Here is a 19,016-nt window from a genome sequence, read left to right on the forward strand (position 1 = left end):
TTATTTTTTGACAATTTTTTCTCTCCCTCTACACTCTGGCGATGATGTCACACACTGTGACACGAACATTCCGTGCAATACACACCCATTATAATCTCAGAATTTCTCCAAAAATGATCATGGTCATTGAACAGGGATTGATAAAACACTATATGACCTATCGAAACGTGGATTAGTACACTGATACACAAGACTTGTGTCTACTGTTTAAAGTTTAAATGGAGTCTCTAGCTGAAATTATGCCGGAGAAGTAGACGTTTAAAAATCCCCAATTATTGTTCTTTTTCGCTCATTTTTTTCGGCCGTCCCATTCACTTCAATGCAAAATATATATATATATATATATATATCAGATAATTTTCTGAGAATTTCATATGATTTCAGTGGTCCAGTCCGTCCATTTAATGTCTAGCTTCAAATGTAGTCTTTGACAAAGTAATCGAATGAAGGCCAGTATTTTTTTTACTGTTCCTGTTCTGTCATCCAACAGCAGCAAGACGTTACCCCTGAAACTCTTCTGTTCCCTCTTTTTTCTTATTGTTTTCATAAATTGCAATTGTTTTCCTCTGAATTTTTGCCACCAGTCTGTGCACGCAACTGCCCACTCCAAACTGGTCTATCGTTCCATTCTTGTCATTATAATATCTGTGTTAGTGACACCAGGTCCAACAATTACACATTTTGATTCTGGACGTGTCCCGAGGTATTCGAGTTCTGGGACAAAATATCTAAATATTTTTCAGGGATGTACCATGTTGTTCAATTTTCTGTTAATCTGAGTTTTGCCTGTAAACTTTTTTTTCTAATTTGAACGAAAACAAGTAAAAATACATAAAAATGGGTGATACATGTAAAAAATCGACAGCTGAACGACCTTGGCTTTTGTTTTTTTACAGGGTCAGGTGATCGACAACCTGTGAAGCGGAGAAACAGCAATGAAGATGAGCGACCTAACAGTGAGTCAAGCACTTATAAATAGAAAGTACACACATACTTTCACACACACACATACGCATCTATAGCATTTACATAAAATTCCCCCATTGGTCGGTCTGTCCGTCTGTCTGTCTGTCTGCTGATTTGCTTATCAGCATATATGTATGGCCACACAATAACCCTCCTCCTACCTATTAACTATCAGAAATAAATGTTAACAACACCTGGTGTTGTGTATATATATACTCTTTATTTATTTTTCATTATTTACCTGATTTTCTGTTTAAGTTGTTTGACCTTTTCTTGTTCTGTAAATAAAAATAAAGTTGTCCTCCATATCTCACTAAAATGAGACAGTAATTGACCTCTTGAACAATGTAGTGTGACGTATATCCGTTTTACAGACTTTATGTCACTTGACTTCTTGTCCAGTATACAGTAACATGATCACTCTACAGCTTTTTATCCTTAAAGGGATAGTTCTGAATTAAGGTTGTATGAGGTACTGACTCAGTCAGTGTGTTACTGCAGTAGATGATGTTCTGCATGTTCCCAGTTTGAAGAACTAGACGCTGCAGGCAGGAGGAAAATAATATGTCCTTCTAGAAAGTATCCCTTTTGATTAAGATTACATTTACTTGACTTAATGTTTTGTTTTGTTACAGTGTCAGATGATCCACAACCTGTGAAGCGTAGCAGCAGCTTAAAGCTCCCACCTTCCAGTGAGTCAAACTGAAACTAGTGTGAATTATTCATCTGTAAATGAACATGTTAAGTCAATGTATTCGTAGGTGGTTGGTACAAACTCAGATTTTATTTTGGAGAGAAAGCAGACATCTCTGCAATATTTCACGGCTTATATGACAAACATTCTGCAAGTAATTCATTTCTTTAATTTCAGTGTCTGAGCTGAGAGTTGTTCTGCTGGGGAACAGCTGGTCTAAGAGGAGTTCAGTGGGGAACTTCATACTGGGAGAGACTGTGTTCTTTACGGAGGAAAAACCAGACAACTGTGTGCCAGTCAGTAGAACACTGGAGAAGAAAAAAATAGTTCTCATCAACACTCCAGATCTGCTGGATCCCAACATCTCTGTAAACAAACTGACAGAACATGTAGAAAAGTGTGTGAGACACTCTGATCCTGGACCTCATGTGTTCCTGCTGGTTCTACAGCCTGAAGACTTCACTGAGAAACACAAACTGAGACTCCGCAAAGTCCTTGAGAAGTTCAGCGAGCGAACATTTGATCATTCTCTGGTTCTGGTGTCAACACCCAGGGAGGAGAGTTCAGGTTCCATGGAAAACTATATGAAACATCCTCCATTGAAAGATCTGATCAGAATGTGTCAGTACAGGTGTTTGTGGCAGAAGACCCTTGAACGTCCAGAGCTGTTAACACGTTTGAGTCAAACTGCAAAGGAGAACAATGGAGAGCATGTGAGCTGTGATGTCTTCCAGGACACAACATCTACTTCAGCAGGTGTACCAAAACAAAAGGAAGCAAAGACCGCAACCATCACAGATACTGTTAAATCTGTTGGTAAGTGCAAAAACATTTCTGACAAGGCATTAAACATTTGTTCACACAAATCCTTTTGTCCCTGATTGCTCTGAACAGATCTCATAATTCTGCACAATTAAAAATAAATGCAATTGAAACCATTGAATGCTAAATAATTCGCTTGTCTAACGGTTTTTATTAAGTGACTTGGTGCAAAATACATTTTAGAGGAAATGCAATGGCCCCTTTTCTTATAATTAGGGCCACGGGGCAATCACACCAAGCACTATTGTTATACTGTGGATTTTTTCTTTTTCCTCTTCAGGACACAATTTCATCCCGCTACTAGTCCTGCAACTCTTCGAGTTTCAGGACAAATTATATATCAGAACGTGCAGTTTGATCGGGATCAGTGTGCTATTACTTTTCTCTCAGGAATACGAATTTTTCACAACGTAAGAAGCGAAAAACTGCCCAAAATTTTGCATTGAAGTGAATGGGACGGCCGAAAAAAAATGAACGAAAAAGAACAATAATGGAGATTTTTAAACGTCTACTTCTCCGGCATAATTTCACCTAGAGACTCCATTTAAACTTTAAATGGTAGACACAAGTCTTGTGTATTGGTGTATTAATACACGTTTCGATAGGTCATATAGTTTTCTATCAATCCCTGTTCAATGACCATGATCATTTTTGGATAAATTCTGAGATTATAATGGGTGTATGGCATGGAATGTTCGTGTCACAGTGTGTGAGATCATCGCCAGAGTGTAGAGGGAGGGAAAAATTTGTCAAAAAATTAATTTGAAAGCTGCGCTCCAGGCCGCAAATTCCACTCTACAGAAATAATTTATACATAGAAACGTAGGAACGTAGAAAATTTGTCTTCTCACTCACAATTTTCTGGTAAAGCTGTCAGAGTTATAGTTTGGGCGTAGGACACACAGATGCACCGCCAACACGCACCAACAGCCCCATTGACTCCCAAATTAAAAATGCAGGAAGATTCCTGTAGAAAAGCATATTTAACAGCTTTTCAGATCGCTCTTACAAAGCTATTTCTTCATTTTTCTTCACAAAAAACATATGTAGACGTTCAGGAAGAACTCAGGACGCTCACAGTGAAGTCGGATCAATGATAGGTATTATGGTTTTGCCAAAAATGCTTTCTGTTCGAGGCCAGAAATTCCAGTCTGTCCACCCCTGGCTGCTGTCACTGTGCCGGAACATTCTACAGCGGCAGTTAATTCTGTTGATTGCTCTGCTCTGATTGGTCGACCCAAAAGCCTTTCATCCTTTCATCCTTTGATGTATCGCTCACTGAAAGAGACCCAGACACACACACACACATACAGACACAGACAGAAACGCGTAAGCGCAAACACTCCTACAGATACACATGCTTCACACACACACACACACAGGTAACTTTATGTCATTTTAGTTACACACACACGCGTAAGCGCGCACACTCCTCCAGATACACATGTTTCACACACACATTTTGAGGTTAAAGGTCATAGGTTGCTGTATAAATAAATACTTGAAAAGGAATGCTTGTTGTAGGTGTAATCCTTGTATATAATATAGTATCATAACATTACTAGCATTAATTGTTTGAAATCTCTGAAGAATCTCATCATAGTGTAGTGGAGAATAATATGTCCTTCCAGAAAGTGAGTTTCAGGGGGTTATGATGTCTTGCTGTGCTGTTGGATGTCAGAACAGTAATTTTAAAAAACTGTTCATACTTATCGATTACTTTGACTCCTTTTGGAGCTTGAAGGAGAATTTTATGGTTGCAGACATTAAACGGACGGACTGCACCGCTGAAATCATCCAAAATTCTTGTATTTACAGTTCTACAATTCTACAATGTCATTTAGCAGATGTACAAATGAGAGTTAATACAACACAAGCAAGGATGAAGTCAAGAAACATAGCAAGAGTAAGAGCTGTTGGTTCAGTTTGAGCAGCTGAAACCTGTCATGGTTTGCTACATTAGAGCCGGAATAGCTCTAGCTCAAGACATTCATTTGTAATTGATAATAAAGATATATGTATTTATATATTATCAGATAATTTTCTGAGAATTTCATATGATTTCAGTGGTCTAGTCCGTCCATTTAATATCTAGCTTCAAATGGAGTCTTTGACAAAGTAATTGGATGAAGGCCAGTATTTTTTTTACTGTTCCTGTTCTGTCATCCAACAGCAGCAAGATGTTATTCCTGAAACTCTTCTGTTCCCTCTTTTTTCTTATTGTTTTCATAAATTGCAATTGTTTTCCTCTGAATTTTTGCCACCAGTCTGTGCACGCAACTGCCCACTCCAAACTGGTCTATCGTTCCATTCCTGTCATTATAATATCTGTGTTAGTGACACCAGGTCCAACAATTAAACATTTTGATTCTGGTCGTGTCCCAAGTTCGAGTTCTGGGACAAAATATCTAAATATTTTTCAGGGATGTACCATGTTGTTCAATTTGCTGTTAATCTGAGTTTTGCCTGTAAACTTTTTTCTAATTTGAACGAAAACAAGTAAAAACACATAATGGGTGATACGTATAAAATAATCGACAGCTGAATGACCTTGGTTTTTTGGTTTTTTTCAGGGTCAGGTGATCGACCACCTGTGAAGCGGAGAAAAAGCTTTGAATGGCTGCCACCTGACAGTGAGTCAAGCACTTATAAATACAAAGTACACACACACACACACACACATACGCATCCATAGCATTTACATAAAATTCCCCCATTGGTTGGTCTGTCTGTCTGTCTGTCTGTCTGCTGATTTGCTTATCAGCATATATGTATGGCCACACAATAACCCTCCTCCTACCTAGTAACTATCAGAAATCAATGGTAACAACAACTGGTGTTGTAAATATCTACTCTTTATTTTTTTGATTATTTACCTTATTTTCTGTTTAAGTTGTTTGACCTTTTCTTGTTCTGTAAATAAAAATAAAGTTGTCCTCCAAAAGTGGACGGGTGGTGGTGGGCCCAAAAAAAATTGAACCTATTGTGAATTATTCTTCTGTAAATTAACATGTTAAGTCAATGTATTCGTAGGTGGTTGGTACAAACTCAGATTTTATTTTGGAGAGAAAGCAGACAACTCTGCAATATTTCACGGATTATATGACAAACATTCTGCAACTAATTCATTTCTTTAATTTCAGTGTCTGAGCTGAGAGTTGTTCTGCTGGGGAACAGCTGGTCTATGAGGAGATCAGTGGGGAACTTCATACTGGGAGAGAATCTGTTCTTTACGGAGGAAAAACCAGACAACTGTTTGCCAGTCAGAAGAACACTAGAGAAGAAAAAAATAGTTCTAATCAACACTCCAGATCTGCTGGATCCCAACATCTCTGTAAACAAACTGACAGAACATGTAGAAATCTGTGTGAGACTCTCTGATCCTGGACCTCATGTGTTCCTGCTGGTTCTACAGCCTGAAGACTTCACTGAGGAACACAAACTGAGACTCTGCAAAGTCCTTGAAAAGTTCAGCGAGCGAACATTTGATCATTCTCTGGTTCTGGTGTCAACACCCAGGGAGGAGAGTTCAGGTTCCATGGAAAACTATATGAAACATCCTCCATTGAAAGATCTGATCAGAATGTGTCAGTACAGGTGTTTGTGGCTGAAGACCCTTGGACGTCGAGAGCTGTTAACACGTTTGAGTCAAACTGTGAAGGAGAACAATGGAGAGCATGTGAGCTGTGATGTATTCCAGGACACAACATCTACTTCAGCAGGTGATCAGCAAATACCAAAACAAAAGGAAGCAAAGACCACAACCATCACAGATGCTGTTAAAGCTGCTGGTAAGTGCAAAAACATTTCTGACAAGGCATTAAACATTTGTTCACACAAATCCTTTTATCCATGATTGCTCTAAACACATCTCATATTTCTTCGCAATTAAAAATAAATAACAATTGAATGCTAAATAATTTGCTTGTCTAACCGTTTTTATTAAGTGACTTAGAGGAAATGCAATGGCCCCTTTTCTCATATTTAAGGCCACAGGGCAATCGCACCGAGCACTATTGTTATACTGTGGATTTTTTCTTCTTCCTCTTCCGGACACAATTTCGTTCCGCTACTAGTTATATATCAGAACGTGCGGTTCGATCGAGATTGGTCTGCTATTACTTTTCTCTACGGAATATGAATTTTTCGCGACGTAAGTCGTGAAAAACTGTGCAAATTTTTTAGGTTAAAGGGGATAGGTTGCTGTATAAATAAATACTTGAAAAGGAATGCTTGTTGTAGGTGTGCTCCTTGTATATTATATAGTATTATAACATTACTAGTATTAATTGAAGAATCTCATCATAGTGTACAGTATTCCCTGTGGCCCTTTCAGAATTTCCCCAGAGGAAATTTTCTAGTTTTATATTTACTGTATGCTACTTGCTTAAGGCTAAGGGCCCAAACATTGTCAATACAGGTACGTGAGCTGTGCAAGATCATTTTCATGTGTTATTCACTGTGTCAGCTAAAGCATCTTAGTAAAACACAAGCGTGAGCTGCAGTCTGAGTCCTGCAGCTAGGAACACTATAGTATGAAACAAAAAAAGAAAGTTGACCCTTATTGTTTCAAGTTTGGCTGACCAGTTCAACCAAACTATATAAGCTTGGCTAAATTCATGTCTGACCACCACAACATCTTTTCTTAAAATGTAATTTCTTGAAACAGCTGTGTATGAACAGAATTTGCAGGAGATTGAGTTTATATTTTAATTAGGGCCGGGACTTGATTAAAAAAATTAATCTAATTAATTAGAGGCTTTGTTATTAATTAATCGAAATTAATTGCATTGCATTGCATAAATATTTTCACATGGATTTTTAGTATACCATTGAATAATGACTGAATACATAATCTTAAACAACAAAAATATTGTTTATTTTAGTTCAAGTCCAACAGACCAGTGCAATTTTTGCCATTGAGTGTAGCAATAGCATATTTATAAATATAGTACATTTCATAAATTCAGGTAGCCTATAGGTAGGTAGACCTTCTGTAAACTATAATACTTTGGTTTTTTAAGTAATCCATGCTAGCTACCACACTAGCCGCTAGCTGCTATATGTTTAGCATTGAGGTGATACTTGAGGCTGGATGTGTTGCGGTGATATGTGAATTCCTTGTTGCATAGCAACACAACCATGCTCTTATCGACGCTTCCATCCGTTGGTTTTTAGTAACTAAATGTCCCATCATCCACGGGGCCAACCAAAGGTCTCATCAGCTTCTTCCTTCATGTTCACTGTGGTTTGTTGTTGTCTGAACTCATGAACGCTAGTTGGTGCTCCAGTATAATCGGTCCGCCTGAAACTCATCCAGTGAGAAACGTTCCGCGGTGCAAAAATAAGTGCGATTAAAATGCGTCAATATTTTTAACGTGTTAATTTTTCTGTAATTAATTAATCTTAATTAACGCGTTAAAGTCCTGGCCCTAATTTTAATTACACCTTAAATCACAGGTTAATTGTGAATAATAAACATTAATAAAGAATAAACATACATAAAGATTTATTAATCTTGGCCCTTTCGTGCTTTATTTTACAGTGACAGAGGGAATAGAAGGGGGAGACATGCAGCAAAAGGACCTCGGGCCGGACTCAAACCTCAGTCCTCTCCCACAAGGACTCAGCCTTAATGGTATGCAATCTACCAGTGAACCACAGGGAACACATTCACAGCATATTCAACAAAATGTTGACACTAAGCATAGCGCTGCCGTTATTTCAGTCTCATAATGAGTTAATGCCATTGTATTTTTCTCTGCATTGTATTACAGCATCTGATTTCAGGATTGTGCTACTGGGAAATAGTGATGACAAACAGACAAAACTTGCTAACTTCATCATCAGAGGCAAAAGTTCTCACTCAGTTTCACTCCCAACCAAGCAACGTGTGGTCATGCATGGAGACTGGAGAGGAAAACCTTTAACAGTAGTAAAAACTCCAGACATGTTCAGTTTGTCTGAGCAGGATGTGAGAAGAAAGGTGCAGGACTGTGTGAGTCTTTGTCCTCCTGGACCAAATGTTCTGCTGCTGTTAGTGAAGCCTTCTGAATTCACAGAGGAGAACATCCAGAGACTGAAGTTCATCCTGAGTTTGTTTGGTGAAGATGCTTTGAAGTTCTCAATGGTCATCCTGACACATGACAGTGAAATGAGTTCCATTGTTTATGGACTATTTCAAAACTGTGAAGGAAGACACTACAGCTTGTCTGAAAAAAACCACAGATCATTAATGGAGAGGATTGAACAAACCGCAAATAAAAAAGCTTTAAACGTGGTTCTGTGGGGGAGGAGTGGAGCAGGGAAGACCTCAGCAGCCAAGGCCATTTTAGGTCAGACAGCGCTTCATTCAGTCTCCAGCTCAGAGTGTGTTAAACATCAGGGAGAGGTGTGGGGACGTTGGGTGACCCTGGTGGAGCTGCCTGCATTAAATGGAAAACCTCAGGAGGAAGTGATGGAGGAATCAATCAGGTGTATCTCCCTCTGTGATCCTGAGGGCGTCCATGCCTTCATCCTGGTCCTTCCTGTGGGTCCCCTCACTGATGAAGACAAGGGAGAGTTGGAGACCATCCAGAACACTTTCAGCTCTCGAGTCAATGACTTCACCATGATTCTGTTCACTGTGGAGTCAGATCCTACAGCTCCAGCTGTTGATAACTTTGTAAAAGAAAACAAGGACATCCAGGAGCTCCATCAGAGATGTGGAGGAAGACAGTTTGTCCTCAACATCAGGGACCAGCAGCAGATCCCAAAGCTGTTGGATGATGTGGTAAAGATGAGAGTTGAAGGATCCAGATGCTTCACAATGAAGATGTTCACCAAGGCTCAAGTGGAGAAGCTTACAAGACTTCAAGCTGAACTGCAGGATGTGAAACAGAGTGTGACGGGAGGTGACGATCAACATCAGAGCAGCAAGACTCTCAGGATAGTGCTGATTGGACGGACTGGCAGTGGTAAGAGTGCAACTGGAAACACCATTTTGGGAAAACAACAATTCACATCTGATGCCAGCATCAGTTCAATCACCCAGTTTTGTGAGAAAGCAACCGGAGAGATTGATGGGCAGCCTGTAGCTGTGGTCGACACTCCCGGCTTGTTCGACACAAATCTATCAAATGAGGACGTTCAACAGGAGCTGGTGAAATGCATCAGCATGTTGTCTCCTGGACCTCATGTGTTCTTACTGGTGCTGCAGATCGGTCGCTTCACAAAAGAGGAAAAAGAGTCAGTGGAACTGATCAAGAAATGCTTCGGTAAGAATTCAGGAGATTTCATCATCATTATATTCACCGGAGGAGATAAACTGATAAATCAAACATTTGAGAGTTACATAGAAAAGGACCGTGAAGGCTTTTTGACAAAACTGATACATGAATGTGGAGGAAGATATCAGGTCTTCAAAAACAACAATCAGACCGACCGCACACAAGTCAGGGAACTGATGAAGATGTCCTACAAGATGATGAAGGAAAATGGCGGCAGCTTCTACACCTCAGAGATGTTTCAAGAGGCCGAGGAAGCCATACAGAAGGAGGTGGACAGGATCCTGAAGGAGAAAGAAGAAGAAATGGAGAGACAGAAGGAGGAGCTGCAAAGGAAACACGAGCAGGAAATGGAAGAAGTGAAGAGAAAAATGAAACAACAGAAGTCAAAAATTGAAAAAGAGAGAGCCAGACAACTGAAAGAAATGGAGGAAAACATCAACAAGGAGCGTGAGGAGAAAAAGAAAGAACAGGAAAAGAGACAAGAAGAAGAGAAGAACAAGCAAAGGCAGGAAGAACTTCAACATAAAGAGTGGGAGCAAAAACTTGCAGCTCTGGAGAAAAAAATAAAGTCAGAATCAAAGGAGAAGGAAACCATTGATAGAGAGTTGGAGCAGAGCAAAGAAGAGCTTAGAAAGCAACGAGAGGACTGGGAAAAGAAACAAAAAGAATGGTGGGACAAACGAAATCAAGAAGATGATCAGAAACGACAGGAGGAGAAAACAAGAATAACAAAGCTACAAGAAGAATATGAGCAGGAAAGAGAGAAACATGAAAAGAAAAGAAAAGAAGAAGATCGAATCAGAAGAGAACAGGAGGAGAAGGAGAGAAAAGAACTGGAGGAAAACTATAAGAAGAAACTGGAGGAAATTAAGAAGAAATATGAAGAGGAGGCCAGAAAACAAGCTGAAGAGTTCAATGAGTTCAGAAGGAAATACACCAAGGACTTTGCATCGTTGGTCGAGAAGCACATGGAAGAAATCCAGGAATTGAAGCAAAAGCATGTGAGACAAATGCAGGAGAAGGAAGAGAGCAACACCAAACAGTATAATCTGTTACAAAACCTCTCAAGTCACAAAGAAAAAAACCTGAAAGAAGAAACAGAGGAGTTAAAGAAGAAGCATGAACTAGAAATAAAAGAACTGGAACAGAAATACAAAGACAAATGTGTCATCCTCTGAACCCTCTTCCCATCCCGGCTTGATGATTATGATGCTACTTATTTAAACACAATTTGGACTGGACTATTAAACAGTGTCTTCACTTTTATAGCGCTTTTATCCAAAGCACTTTACACAACAGACTCCCAATTCACCCGTTCACACACACACACACACACACACATTCATACTGATGGCTGAGGCTATCCTAAACAATGCCACCTGCCAGCGTTGGGAATTCATTCACATTCACTTTCTGTTAATTCACTGCTCTTGAATAATTCACATATTGTCAAAATGTCAATATTCAGTCAGTTACTGCCACCACGTAACAGTACCTACATTGTATCTGTCATCTTGTCATCATGTTCCGGAATGCGCTTCATGGAGCAAGTCTGGAGGACACCATCACCCTATTCCAGCTCAGTTGAAGAGGTGTTTTCGTGGTTGCCGTGCTGGTGCAAAAGTTAAGGCTCGGAAATGGAGATATAAGCCTTTTCTGCTGTCAGTCATCATGGGGAATGTCAACTCTCTGCCCAACAAGACTGATGAACTGGAGATACTGGTGAAGACTGAAGAAAGTATACTGTAGTCTCTTGTGTTTTACTGAAACGTGGTTGAATCAAAACATCTCAGACTCCAATGTGGATCTACCTGGCTTCACTCTCATAAGATCAGACAGAGATGCTAAAGCTAGTGGCAAGAAGAAAGGTAGGGGGTTGGCTTTATTTGCGAACCAGAGATGGTGCAGTCCTGCACATGTTACTGTCAAGGAGAAGATGTGCTGTCCAGACAATGAATTATTGGCAGTTAGTATGAGACCATATTATGTACCAAGGGAGTTCAGTCATATCATAACAATACTTGTGTACATTCCACCCAAGGCAACTGCTGAAGTTCCATGTGAAGTTCTACATGACCTCGTTGCTAGGATACAGACTAAACACCCAGAAGCATTCTTGATCATATCAGGGGATTTCAATCATGTTTCCCTCACCTCTCGCCTGACTGGATTTACACAGTTAGTTAATTGTCCCACCAGAGAAAATAAAACCCTTGATCTGCTGTATGCTAATGTCAAACAAGCTTACAGAGCTACTGCCTTGCCCCCAATAGGACGATCGGCCACAACTTAGTTCTTCTGGAGACTTGTTACAAACCATGTGTGTGGAGGCAGCCTGCAACTAAACTCAGGAAATGGACACCAGAGGCAACTGAGGCTCTAAAGGACTGCTTCGAATGTACAGACTGGAATGTGTTGCTGGAAACAGAGGAGAACAGTATGGACATTGATAGACAGGTTGACTGCTTTACTGGTTACATCAACTTCTGTAGAGACACGGTCATACCCACTAGGACTGTACGCTGTTTCCACAATAACAAACCTTGGATAACTAGTGATTTAAAGGCAATCCTCAATGAGAAGAAGTCAGCTTTTAGAGATGGTGACAAGGCATGGCTCAAACTAGTGCAATATAAGTTGAAGAAGAGATTAAAGATGGCAAAGGTGGAATACAAGAAGAAACTGGAGAGAAATCTACGGAACAGCAACATCCGTGAAATGTGGAGAGGAATCAACACCATCTCTGGTTACAACAACAACAAAAGACAGCCAGTGGCGGCTAATGTAGAAAGAGCTGATGAACTCAACCAGTTCTTCAACAGATTCAATACAGCGACGTCACCCAATGCCAATGCTGCTGCTGCTCCTCCTCCTCCTCCTCCTCCTCCTCCTCCTCCTCCTCCTCCTCCTCCTCCTCCTCCTCAACATGTGTAAATCTCCAAAGCAGCATCCACCCCCCCCTCTTACACCTGAGCCTCCACCCTTGTCTGTCACAGAGATGGGGGTGAGGTTGGAACTGAGAAGACTTTGCTCTAGGAAGGCTGCTGGCCCATATGATGTGTGTCCAAGGCTGCTCAAGGACTGTGCTTCCCAACTGTGTCAACCTCTCCACAAGATCTTCAACCTCAGTCTACAGTTGGGGCGACTGCCGGCACTATGCAAGATTTCCTGTGTTGTGCCGGCACCAAAAATAAAATGTCCAGCTGAACTCAATGACTACAGACCACTAGCCCTCACTTCTCACATCATGGAGACCTTGGAGCGGATGATTCTACGCCAACTGAGAGCTGAAGTCAAAGACAAACTCAACCCCCTGCAGTTTGCATACAAACAACACATGGGAGTGAACGATGCTGTCCTCTACATGCTTCACCGTGCCCTTGCAAGGAAACTGGTGCTTATGTAAGAATCATGTTCTTTGATTTTTCAAGCGCATTCAACACCATCCAACCCAACATACTTAAAAACAATCTGACAGAGATGGGAGTGGATCTTTCCTTCATCTCCTGGATCACAGATTAGCTGACAGGAAGACCACAGTATGTCAGGTTGGGGAACTGTGTTTCTGGGACATTAATGAGCAGCACAGGGGCTCCACAAGGCACTGTTCTGGCTCCATTCCTGTTCACACTGTACACAGGGGACTTTAAATACAACTCTGAGTCCTGCAAAATCCAGAAGTACTCCGACGACACTGCTATTGTGGCGTGTATCAGGAATGGACAGGAATCTGAATATAGGGATCTGATAAAAGCCTTCAGTGACTGGAGTCACAAGATCTATCTCCTACTGAACACCTCAAAGACTAAGAAAATGATCAGAGATTTCTGCAGGCTCAAGCCCCCTCTTCTGCCAGTGAATACCTGTGGGGTGGACATCGAGGTGGTGCCAAGTTATAAGTATCTGGGTGTATACCTGGATAATAAGTTGGACTGGTCCCTAAACAAAGACGCTCTCTACAAAAAGGGGCAGAGCCGCCTCTTTTCGTTAAGGAAGCTCAGATCTCTTGACATCTGTAGTAAGTAATTGGAGATTTTTGAACGTCTACTTCTCCGGCATAATTTCAGCTAGAGACTCCATTTAAACTTTAAACAGTAGACACAAATCTTGTGTATTGATGTATTAATCAACGTTTCGATAGGTCATATAGTTTTTTATCAATCCCTGTTCAATGACCATGATCATTTTTGGAGAAATTCTGAGATTTTAATGGGTGTGTATTGCACGGAATGTTCGTGTCACAGTGTGTGACATCATCGCCAGAGTGTAGAGGGAGAGAAAAAATTGTCAAAAAATAAATTTGAAAACTGCACTCCAGGCCACAAATTCCACTCTACAGAAATAATTTATACATAGAAACGTAGCAAAATTTGTCTTCTCACTCAAAATCCTCTGGTAAAGCTGTCAGAGTTATAGTTTGGGCGTAGGACGCACAGATGCGCCACCAACACGCACTAACAGCCCCATTGGCTCCCATATTAAAAACGCAGGAAGATTTCTGTAGAAAAGCATATTTTTCTTCACAAAAAACATATGTAGACGTTCAGGAAGAACTCAGGACGCTCAAAGTGAAGTCAGATCAATGATAGGTATTATGGTTTTGCCAAAAATGCTTTCTGTTCGAGGCCAGAATTCCAGTCTGTCCACCTCTGGCTGCTGTCACTGTTTCGGAACATTCAGGTGGCAGTTTATTCTGTTGATTGCTCTGCTCTGATTGCCTTTGATCTTTGCTGTGATTGCCTTTGATCCTTTGATGTGATTACAGTTACAGATACACGCACACGCACATGTGCGCATAAGCGCGCACACTCCTCCAGGTACACATGTTTCACACACACACACACACACACACACACACACACACACACACACACACACACACACACACACACACACACACATTTTGAGGCATAGGTAGGTGTGCTCCTTGTATATAATATAGTATCATAACATTACTAGTATTAATTGTTATAAATCTCTGAAGAATCTCATCATAGTGTACACACACCGGCAGTAGCCCCCGTGGCCCTTTCAGAATTTCCCCAGAGGAAATTTTCTAGTTTATATTCTTCTTACATCATTTGTATAATTATTTGTTAAATTGGTCAGAACTTCTGGTTTACAATTTTCCTTGTAAAGTGCATGTTAATACTGTTTACTTGCAATGTAGAATGCACATTTCTATATCTGTATACACACGCATGCACACACACAAACACTAAATATATATATATATATTACTTAACTGCAAAGCTACAGTAAATGTGTCCAACCTACAGCCTTCCTAAATAAATCTATTGAGAGAAATACCTGACTCCTGAGTCCTGACTGACACCTCAAAGAAACACTCTTTCACATCGGTTTGGTGGTAATTTAATTACCTAGACCTAACAAGAAATCATTTTACCAGTAATAGTTAGACCATAACTATATATTCAGTGGTGGAATGTAACTAAGTACATTTACTCAAATACTGTTCTTAACTTCAGTTTTAAGGTACTTGTGTACTTGTACTTGAGTATCTATATTTTATGTAACTTTATACTTCTACTCCACTACATTTTGAGGCAAATATTGTACTTTTTTACTCCACTACATACAAGTTAAATCATTCAAAGTGATTAAACATTTTAAACTTCATAACAGTAGGCCTATATTACATAGTTAAAATTAGCCCTATCTTTACTAAATTAAAACACTGCTTACATGAATGCATCAATACGAATAATGTAATAATATATTTAGAATATATAAAACAAGCTGAGTGAGTACATTCTGCATAACGACTACTTTTACTTTTAATACTTTAAGTGCATTGTGATGCTGATACTTTAGTACTTTTACGTCAGTAAGTTCTGCATGCAGGACTTTTACTTGTAGTGCAGTAATTTCACAGTGTGGTATTAGTACTTTTACTGAAGTAAGGGATCTGAATACTTCTTCCACCAATGCATATATTAGAACGTAATTACAAGGAATAAGCTAATGTAAACAAATCTCATTAAATATGTTGATAAACATATAAAATGAGAGTATGTACACAGAGAATGTAGTTAATGCACTAAATTGCATAATGATTATTCTATGTGTGTGTTTGTGTGTGTGTGTGTGTGTGTGTGTGTGTGTGTGTGTGTGTGTGTGTGGTGAGAGATTTTCTGTAAGAATGATATGCTTACTACTCTGATTATAGAATAAATGAACGTCACTTTATTGTAAGTTTCTGACATGCATGTTTTAGAGATATACTTCCAATTAAGTTAAATTATGAATGGAACAAATAAAAAGGTGCTAGTCTGTAAAGCTGACCTGTGTAAAGTACCAAACCCCTTTCATAAACAATCCCAGCATCTGTGCACAGTAACATTACACTCAGCTCAGAGGCTCAGAGCAAAATGAGGATTTTAGTCACAGTTTACATGTAAGTAGCGCCATCTGCTGACCAGTGGAGGTAACTGCTGCAGACATGAGTAAACAGAAATGAAATCTCTCTCCACCTAATGTATAACACACGTGTAGATTTATGACAGCAAACACCTTATTTAAGGTAGTAGGACAAACATAATCTTTAAAGAAAATTGGACTAAATTTAACTTTAGAAAACAATTTTTTGCATCTTTCAAATTTGCAATGTGTCTTTTTCTCTTTTACCAGCATGATGAACCTTTCAAGTTTTATTGTTTTTGTCAGTAGGAGTACTTTGGCTTTCACAAAATGCAAAAGTAGGTGCTCTCGTTGTGTTTCTTGCTTTGTTTCAAATCTGTCAATAGTTTGTAGTGTATGGCTCACTACCCCTCTGAGCGAAAAGAAGGGATTGACGACCAGGTTGCAGTTTCTTTTAGTTTTCTTTATTATCACTCATCAAAAAAATACAGGAACATTGGAGGAGACTATTGTCCAATTTTAAGGCTGTTGAATGACAGGTCCCATACCAAATGTAGCCCTGTCTCCTCTCAAAATTTCTCTATGTGTGAGGCGTTTTTAAGCCCTCGGTTCTGGCCCATGGGCGCGTCTTCCAGGGGCACAAATACACTCACTAAATTTACTTTTTAACCTTATTTGGCTGACATCCAAAACCCCTCTTCTTTCTGATCGATGTTCACGTTCCAACATCTCCACTGTCAAAACAGCTGTCCCCAGAGTCTCCCCGAGAAGTCCTGATGTCTCTATTTTCCGAAGGGTCAGGATGAGCCCCAAAGGGTCAGAGAGGCCCCTCTTTACTGGCGCCAATATCCTCTGCCCATGTCACATACAGTATACTATTTGTGGCACGAAAATATACTACAAGTTCTTTCATAAAAACACAAAAGAAAGGTTTCACTTTGGCACATTAACATTCATGGATGTTAAACTTTGCAAGGATTATAATTAGATTAATTAAATAATCTTCTTTTTCAACTGAAATGTTACTCATTTTAAAACCAAAAAGTACATCTTGCAAGAGGAGCTTGAAGTCACAGGTGATATTATCTAAAATAAATCTACAAATATCTTATAGCCACAGTTTACGGGTATATTTACATTCCCAAAACAGATGGATAATAGTCTCAGTATGGGAGTCAGAAAAGGGGCAATTTAGATCTAGATCAACATATTTGAATTTGATTATAAAAAAATAAAAAGATCACACCGGGTAACAAGGAATAATTTTAAATGACACTTATTTCACCTTATTAACCACAAAGAATTTTTGAGGGACCAGATTGTTTCTCAACATAAGTTATTAACATGACTATTCCAGCAGGTTATTCCAGGTGAAACAGAAACAATATTACAATGAAAAAGAGCAGCTAGATGGGTTGAAGCAGACTTTACTAACTGGTGAGTCAGTTCCTTCAGTAGAAGGAACATCAAGCACAGAAACAGACATGTTACTCTTGAATAACATGAGTCCACCAGAAGGAACAGCATCGAAAAATATGACTGTTTAGGAGTTATACGTATCATATGTCTGGGTTTACTTTATCTCTCACACGTAATAAGTGTTCGTTGAAGCCGCTCAACCTGATTGGTGGAATTTTAACTTGCGGTGGGAAGCGCTGCTGCCTTCACGGCCTTTTGTTTGCTCGTACATGAGCGTTTAAAAAAAGAGAGAAAAAAGAAATAACGTAATAGATATAAAAAGCTAGACGACCTGGTGGCTGCTTTTTCATTGGTTACTTCAAACGCAAATGGAAAATGTAGCTGGTTGCTTTAATTAAAGCAAACAACTTAAGTGGTGGTAAATATATTTTTTAAATATACTTTTTAAAACAAGTTCAGCTGCCATTTTGCGGGCTGTTTTAATTGATTTCAATTAAATATGTATAAAATATATATATATATATATATATATATATATATATAAATTATATATATTCAAAATATGACTGTTTAGGAGTTATAGGTATCATATGTCTGGGTTTACTTTATCTCTCACACATAATAAGTGTTCGTTGAAGCTTTATTCGTTGAAAAATTATATTTTAATTGATTTCAATTAAATATGTATAAAATATATATATATATATATATATATATATATATAAATTATATATATTCAAAATATGACTGTTTAGGAGTTATAGGTATCATATGTCTGGGTTTACTTTATCTCTCACACGTAATAAGTGTTGGTTGAAGCCGCTCAACCTGATTGGTGGAATTTTAACTTGCGGTGGGAAGCGCTGCTGCCTTCACGGCCTTTTGTTTGCTCGTACATGAGCGTTTAAAAAAAAAAAAAAAGAAAGAAATAACGTAATAGATATAAAAAGCTAGACGACCTGGTGGCTGCTTTTTCATTGGTTACTTCAAACGCAAATGGAAAATGTAGCTGACAACTTATAAGTGTTCGTTGAAGCTTTATTCGTTGAAAAATTATATTTTAATTGATTTCAATTAAATATGTATAAAATATATATATATATATATATATATAAATTATATATATTCAAAATATGACTGTTTAGGAGTTATAGGTATCATATGTCTGGGTTTTCTTTATCTCTCACACGTAATAAGTGTTCGTTGAAGCCGCTCAACCTGATTGGTGGAATTTTAACTTGCTGCTGCCTTCACGGCCTTTTGTTTGCTCGTACATGAGCGTTTAAAAAAAGAAAGAAAAAAGAAATAACGTAATAGATATAAAAAGCTAGACGACCTGGTGGCTGCTTTTTCATTGGTTACTTCAAACGCAAATGGAAAATGTAGCTGGTTGCTTTAATTAAAGCAAACAACGTAAGTGGTGGTAAATATATTTTTTAAATATACTTTTCAAAACAAGTTCAGCT

The 19,016-nt window shown here is 38.9% G+C and overlaps 1 protein-coding gene across 1 annotated transcript; it reads left to right on the top strand.

Annotated features, from left to right (window-relative positions):
- Window positions 1-1,618: 1,618 nt before the first annotated feature.
- LOC131980208 (uncharacterized) lies at window positions 1,619-14,621 on the top strand. The gene is made up of 6 exons (XM_059344421.1): window positions 1,619-1,658; window positions 1,838-2,476; window positions 5,056-5,115; window positions 5,626-6,273; window positions 8,028-8,120; window positions 8,260-14,621. Coding segments are annotated over exons 1-6 (4,110 nt in total). The 5' UTR covers window positions 1,619-1,657; the 3' UTR covers window positions 10,929-14,621.
- The last annotated feature ends 4,395 nt before the right edge of the window (window positions 14,622-19,016 follow it).

The sequence above is a fragment of the Centropristis striata genome, chromosome 11 (assembly GCF_030273125.1).
Source record: "Centropristis striata isolate RG_2023a ecotype Rhode Island chromosome 11, C.striata_1.0, whole genome shotgun sequence".
NCBI lineage: Eukaryota > Metazoa > Chordata > Actinopteri > Perciformes > Serranidae > Centropristis > Centropristis striata.